General features: G+C 44.1%; 2 protein-coding genes across 2 annotated transcripts in view; both read right to left on the bottom strand.

The window, feature by feature from the left end:
• IVD (isovaleryl-CoA dehydrogenase) overlaps positions 1 to 486 on the bottom strand; it is a 19,454-nt gene extending 18,968 nt beyond the window's left edge. Inside the window, exon 1 of the mRNA XM_026073186.1 lies at positions 412 to 486. The gene's annotated coding sequence lies outside the window, so the exon portion shown is untranslated. The remainder of the gene's footprint in view (positions 1 to 411) is intronic.
• Positions 27 to 6,149, bottom strand: KNSTRN (kinetochore localized astrin (SPAG5) binding protein). Its single transcript, XM_026073187.1, has 9 exons — positions 6,101 to 6,149; positions 5,845 to 5,962; positions 4,373 to 4,505; positions 4,164 to 4,220; positions 3,833 to 3,932; positions 2,183 to 2,297; positions 1,723 to 1,784; positions 1,495 to 1,569; positions 27 to 539 (listed from the first exon to the last, which is right to left on the bottom strand). Exons 2-9 carry the CDS (start codon positions 5,903 to 5,905, stop codon positions 408 to 410), a joined length of 735 nt encoding a protein of 244 aa, XP_025928972.1. The 5' UTR covers positions 5,906 to 5,962; positions 6,101 to 6,149; the 3' UTR covers positions 27 to 407.
• Between the last annotated feature and the right edge of the window lie 684 nt (positions 6,150 to 6,833).

Raw genomic sequence — 6,833 nt, 5'->3', positions numbered from 1 at the left:
CCGTCACAGCTCGCTTCTCAGGCGTTTAATCATTGAAGATACTAACAGTAACAACGTATTAACGGATTAAAACACGTAAGCCGCTCACGGTAGAGGTATGCACTAAGAGACAGAGTCCAGACTAGGCTCCAGCTCGTTCCGAGAGAGCAACAAGAGCTGCAAGCCCTTGACCCTGCATAGCAGGTCGTTACCGCTCTCTCCTAAACCACCTGTCCCATCCCCAATCCCAGCAGTTGCTACCCCACGAGAGACAGCTCAGTAATGTCCATCCAGATGCCACAATGTCCAGCTCATTGCTTCAGGCTGCTAGACATAAGAGCTAGGTTTACAATGTGAAGAGATCATTGAACTAGGAGTAAAACACATGTGGAAAAAAAAAAAAAGGCAGTACAGTCAGTCCTTGAGCCTCACATAGCCAGAAGCAGCTCCATCTGATCAAGCATTGCTGAACATTGCTCCATTTCTGCTTGAAAGGAGGAATGCTTCTCCAGGGACTGGTGTCTCTCTTCTTCTGCTGATTTCCACTTAGCCATTGCTGTCTGTACAGAAAAGTCAGCGTACATGAAATTTCACTAACACAAGAGTGCTGAATAGCAAAGCTAAGCTCAAAAATAACTCCAACTAAAAAATGGGAGAAAGCTTGAGATAGCAAGATAGCTCATTTGAACTCTTCAGCACAGTGTCACTTGCTAAACTAAGATTAGTCTAGCTTGACTGGGATATCTTTTCCTTTACTTCTTTTAGGAAAATGGCAGTTTATCAAAGACTAAAGTTCAGGAAGAAGTCTTAAATAACAGCAATTTCATTAGGTTAGCTCTTAAACTTCTTACCAAGAATTCCAGCTCTGGAATTCAAATGATTATCTGGGTCAGTATATAGATAAAATGCTTACAGTGTAATACTTATTGAACCTACTTGTGCTTTCATACTACATGAGGTCACTGGTCTGCCACTGACTCCAAATTAGATCAAGTCTTCCAAGTTCCAGTATAACAACCAGATTACTGGATCAGTGTTCTTCCAGTGGTGTTTACAACCATYTGCAACACAGCCTTGTAAAACCTTCCCTGAGAAGAGCTAGTCTTAGCAGAGATAGCTCCATTTCCCCTGTTAGTATCCATCTTAATCTTGTAACTGATTCAATCTTACTTAAAAGTTATCAGCCATTACTATCACTTCCTAAGGCAGTTTCTATTTTCTATCTTGTTTAAACTTGAATTATATACAACTCAACTTAAAATGACTTTGATGAGAATTACCATTGCCCCACCATGAACCTTGCTATAAACCCCTTCATTTAGGAGGGGAGTAACATCTACAGTTTCCTTATTATGCATTTATTTATAACGAAATATGAATAATGCYGCAGGCATTCACTGTCTAGTTTATTTGAAGAATGGGCCAGCATGGGGAGGTGGAAAACAAGCTTCAAAATTTCACTCAGCACCAGATGTTCATTACCTGGTTGACTGTGAAACAAAGTTATAGTCTTACCTGAAGCACTTCCTTTTCTTTTGCAGCTGTTTGATTAAACAGCCTCAATTCTGCTATGAGCTTCTCAGTTAACAGCTGAAAAGCCAAAGGAAGATAGTTTAGTGTGACACAGATAAATGCAAATTGCAGCAACTGTTTCCACAACAGTGGTAGTAAAGAGCAGTAGCACACAGACTTCTTGCTAACAAAGCCTGTTTAACTCATATCACCATTTCAATATTTTCTTACCGTTGTCTGCTTCCGACATTCCTTTGTCTTTTCTTCCTCCTCCAAAATGTTGCTGCCTGTAACTGATTTATGAGATACATTAATGAATCTCTAATATACAGATGACTTTGCTGTAAGAACTAACAGCTTACAGCTGTTAACAGCTTAGCTGTTAGTTTACTTTTTTTTTTTTTTGCTGTAGAAAGTATTTCTAAGTATTTTGAAAATGTATCCAGAACAGGGCCTACTGCAGAAAGAAGAGGTACAACAGCTTTCTCCCCCGCCCCCTCACAGCTTGGGGGCAGGAGGGGGACGGGACAAAACTGATGTTACATCAGTATTTCCTGGGCAAGGAAGCAGAGGCTAAATGCCTTATGAACACAGYTGCAATTGGAAATAAAAGGATGTTCTGCAGAATAAGGACCAGTGTGGTATATGGTACCAGTTTCTTATTGTTAGTAGTGAAATGCACAGTCCTTACCAGGATCAATGTTTCTGCTTTCTAAAATCACCATGCAGGTCTCCTGAAATTTCTTGAGCTTCTCAACTTCTTGTACCAGGCCTTCATTCTCCTCCCTTAGCTCTTTTATAGTGCCCTGTCATTAACAGAGGTCATAAGTGAATCAAGTTTCCAAGGAGTGTTTCTTCCTGGTAGTCAGTAATACTGACTGTGATGCTAACGGTTTAGCAGGTGCTCCCCTAGCACCAAGAATCAGATCTTGCTCTTCTAACTTTACCACTACTGCAGATTAATCTGTTTCAGATGCTTACTCCTGCTCCTTGACTGGATTAATACATTTATCACATGCAGAAGTCACAGCAGTTGCTAAGAAATTTGATCCTAAAGATAATTTCCTTTTAGACAAGTCTATCATGTCTATTCTTGTGCTATACATGTTTCTTGAGTTTTATGCACAGAAGAGCACAGAATATAGGGAAGAAAAGGGAATCTTGGGGTCTTTGAGCTACACCACTATTCCCTACACAATTCAGATATTACCAGACAATCTGATAAGCTGATCAGCCTCATAAGTCTACTACAATTCTCTGAGAGAATCAACAAGCATGTGGATTAGGGAGATCCAGTTGATAGTATCAGAAGCTTTTTGAGCATTCCATATGAGGTCCCAAAGGCTCTTAAAGAAATTAAGCTATGAGATAAAAGGAAAGATCATCTCACAGATTAGTAACTGGTTGAGAACTAGGAAATAAAGCGAGCTTTTACAACTGAAGGTTACCAGCAGGGCCTCTTGCACAGGCGATAGAATTTGTGCTGTTAAGTGTGTCCTAAAGTGACCTGTAAAAGGTGATGAATAATGAATCATCATTCAGGATGGTAGAATCTTAGTTTGATAAAGCCTGCCAAAGACTAGCATTATACTAAAAGACTAGGCAACAATATGGCACAATAGCACATGGAAGAAGCATAAGCTTACATACACCAAACTCTAATTGAGTTAGTAATACTCAGAAAAGAAGGATGTCAGTGTCCCTCAAATTCTTAGTGCACAGCAGTGACCAAAATCCAAGTTCTTAATTACTAAAATGCAGGTATATACGCTGCTGAAGAACCCTCATCTTCAATATTGTACGCAGTTCCACACCACACTTTTTGTGATGGGGCAACAGAACTAGGAGAGATTTGGCAAAGGGAACAAGGATGACCTAAGAAATTGAATAGCTTATCTGCTGTATGARGAGGGATGAAGTATGTGAGGAGGTAAGGATGAAAAAAAGAATTAAGAGACCTCAAGTCTTGAGTGGCGATTACTGACAGATTATTTACAGTTTCTCATGATGTAACAAGGGAGCATCTGTCAACACTGAGGTTGATTTATGCAAGTGTATAATTGTGAACTTGAACCATTCTCCTACAATGAGTTTAACATGAAATTGGAGCAGTGGTGGCTCTTTAACAATGATCTGGATGCATTATCTAGCTAGTATATCTGCATTTCTGCTGACTGACATGTTCTAGCAGGATATCATCGGTCTAAGAAGAAAAAAACCAGCCTACTCTTACACTCTACTGGCTTCTGATGGAGACAGGTTAATGAGCAAGATAATCCTTTGATCTGACCCTATAGAGAGCAGAATATAAGAATTGCTCAATTAATGTTTTTCTCCTTACCTGTGCTCCTGCTAGTCGGGAGTGTAGTTGTTGTTTGGCTGTTTCTAACAGCTGATTCTTGGTCTTCAGTTCTGCCTCTAATTTGTATCTGCTTAGAGGTCTGTAGAGTCAAACATCAAAGACTTAGGTGCAAAAATATCAGTGTTACACACCTGTTCTTTTACTTTCACCAAGTGTCCTCCTTTGAAGTATTTGCTCTTGCTTGTGACCAAGAGAGTTTTCATCAGCACACTTGGCAAAAGTAGCTGTATGTGGGTGAGAGCTCATCATAACTCTTTGAGATAGAACATTATTGCATGAGAGCAACTAATAACTATTTGAGGAAACGTACCCTCTTGCAGCTGTCTTTTTTGAAAGTGGTTCTGTTTTCTTGGCAGATTTAGGAAACCTTAAAAGACAAGTAGAACACGATTATCACAGAAAGACACCGTGTATTTACATATTACCAAGTCTGTTCGTTTGACAAAAACTGCAAAATGCTAAGTCACATTTAGGACATTTATCAAGTAATAAATCCATCACTACTTTACTTTCACTTACCCTTGGTTTGTAGCTTTGAAGACACCATCTCCTGGAACGTTTGAGCTAAAGTTAAAATTGGGATCCTTGCTGAACTCCAGATCAGCTGTTTTGCTGACACATTGTTTCTTCGAAGGAAACACCATTTGTATTTCTGCAAGAGAAAGACAAGGATGAAAACACCACTGTCTGCAAGAGACACAATAATATGCAGAACTACTGGATCTACTAAGCTTTCACAGATTGACAAAAATCATCTTATCGGGTTAGAACTGAGAAAGCAACAACTAAGTCTTCAAATTCTACTCGTGGTTCAAAACAAGCCACAGGTAGCTTGCGGTAGACAGTGTTAAAACAGTTACTAGGCTAGCACTAATGGCAGAGAGTCTGAAAACTATAATGCAGGCATGATAGTAAAGGAGGTCTCAACATCAGGCAAACAGCAAGCCACAGCATTCCAAGCAAAGTTGTCCAGCACTGGAAGCAAGACATATACAGCCCACTTGAAAATCTCAGCATAAGAAAACTTTGTATTTCAATTTACTATAGATAGATATACTTTTAAAATAACTCTAGAGAGAACTAGCTTTCTACGTAAAGTTTATTCAGCCAAAAAGCATAGCTATCTGAATACATAAAGCTTTGTTTATGTAGTAGCTTTGGGGAGCTTTTTTTTTTTTTTTGGAGGGCTAAACCTTTCTCAAATAACATATCTACATCCAGGTCATACTAGAGTTATACGGAGGGGGTTCTATTCCTACACACCAGCTCTCACGTTTTAAATTTTAAGTCTAGGTGCCTCATATGTATAAGAGGTAAAATGCTGCAAGTAGTATCTGAAGTAAGAGCCTCTGAAGGAAGGTATTTTTAACCTCTGGTGGCCACAGCATTCAGATAAGCAGGAGGTACACCCTCAGCAAGCCTAACATCACTGCTAGGCCAGCAGTCCCCTCAAAAGGCTCAGTCATGATTCAGATAGTTACAGTCCTCCCCTTGCTCAAAAACACAGGTTTAGCAAAAAAATTCTAACCGCAAAACCTTAAGCAGAGACAAAGCAGGTGTGTAATATGAATTCTTTCAGAAGGTAGCCTAGCTTGTTAGTGTGCACAGCACTCGTGGCTGCACCAAAAGACACATTTTCATTCGTGGACCCATACCTGTTTCCCATAATAACTATCTCAGCTGTTTTCTCTGACAAAAGTATAGAGAGTATCTGCATATAAGCTTCAGGGTGTCACGACTATGTATTCAGCATTAAGGATGTCTTAGTGTGGTAGTGTTATAGCAAGAATTCACGGTTGGGGGGAAGAAAAAGAAAAGCTTTTAATGAGATTTCATAACAGCCACTACAGACCAAGGCAGTATCGGAGCTCCCTGAAAGGTGCCCGCTCACCCTCCGCTCCCGCCGCCCTCCGCGCTGGCCTGAGGCGGGCCCCGAGCACTGAAGGCCCGGCACCTCGGGGCAGGGCAAGGGGAGCCGGGCCGAGACGCACCTGCGGGGCCGCCGCGGTGGAGCGCGCCGTACACGGGGATGCGGGAGGGCTCGTTCTCCATCTTGCACCGCGCCTCAGCGGCCGCCGGCCCGGCACCGCCGCTCCAACGGCTACTCGCCTGCAAGCCGCGGCACAGACACCCTCACCCAGAGGCATCGCATGACTCCACTCGGGCGCTAAGGCCCATCCGCGCCCCCACAGCCCACCAGAGCCCCGCTGCCGCCGCGGGAGGAGGAGAGGGGAGCGGAGCACCTACCACGCTCGCGCCGCCGTTTGAATTCAAGCCGGCGCCAAACGGCTCGCTGGCCCCGCACATGCGCAGTCGCCGCCCGCGCGCCCGTCCCGCCCCGCAGCGGCGGCGCGCGCAGGCGCAGTGCGGGAGCGGGGCCGTTGGCGGGGGTGGGGAGTGCGCGCGCGCGCGCCGCCAGCCTCCTATCGCCTCAGGGGAGCCGCGGTGAGCGCCGGCCCGGCGGTGGGGAAAGGCTGCCCCGCCGCCTCGCCCTGCGGCTCCGCGCACTTCGGAGGCCTGCGGGCCGCGCCCTGGGGGGACTGGGGCTGCTCCCGGMCTTTCGGGCTGTTAAAATCGCCCTCCCCTCGTCCCACAGCCGAAGGGAAAAGGAGGTCCCCCTGTAAAATCCGCTTGCTTGCTTTCTTGCATGCTCTCACTGCATTTCCAAGCACGATTTTCCATCACTCCAAATAATAACGGGAGGCTCTGGTGCGAAGAGGGGTTGGCTTGGCGTTGGCCAAGGTGCCGGCTTGAGTGCAGGTCCAGGTGCCCAAATACTGAGCTGAGCACCCAGGGTGAGAGCTGCCCTGTGAAACTACAAACCCCACTGGCAAAACTGAAATAAGTTGCACATTTGGAGTTATTAGCTTTAAAAGTGCAGATTCCTAATCTACCTGAGGTAGCCATGGTCTCTTTCCCACCGAGCAGGCAAAATTACTTGAGGCTGTCAGAAGAATGAATCTTCTCAGATGTGTATCTT

Source organism: Apteryx rowi, unplaced genomic scaffold (genome assembly GCF_003343035.1).
Source record: "Apteryx rowi isolate R43461 unplaced genomic scaffold, aptRow1 scaffold_363, whole genome shotgun sequence".
Taxonomy (NCBI): domain Eukaryota; kingdom Metazoa; phylum Chordata; class Aves; order Apterygiformes; family Apterygidae; genus Apteryx; species Apteryx rowi.
The sequence above is the reverse complement of the archived record's forward strand: the minus strand, read 5'-3'. Positions and strand labels throughout refer to the sequence as shown.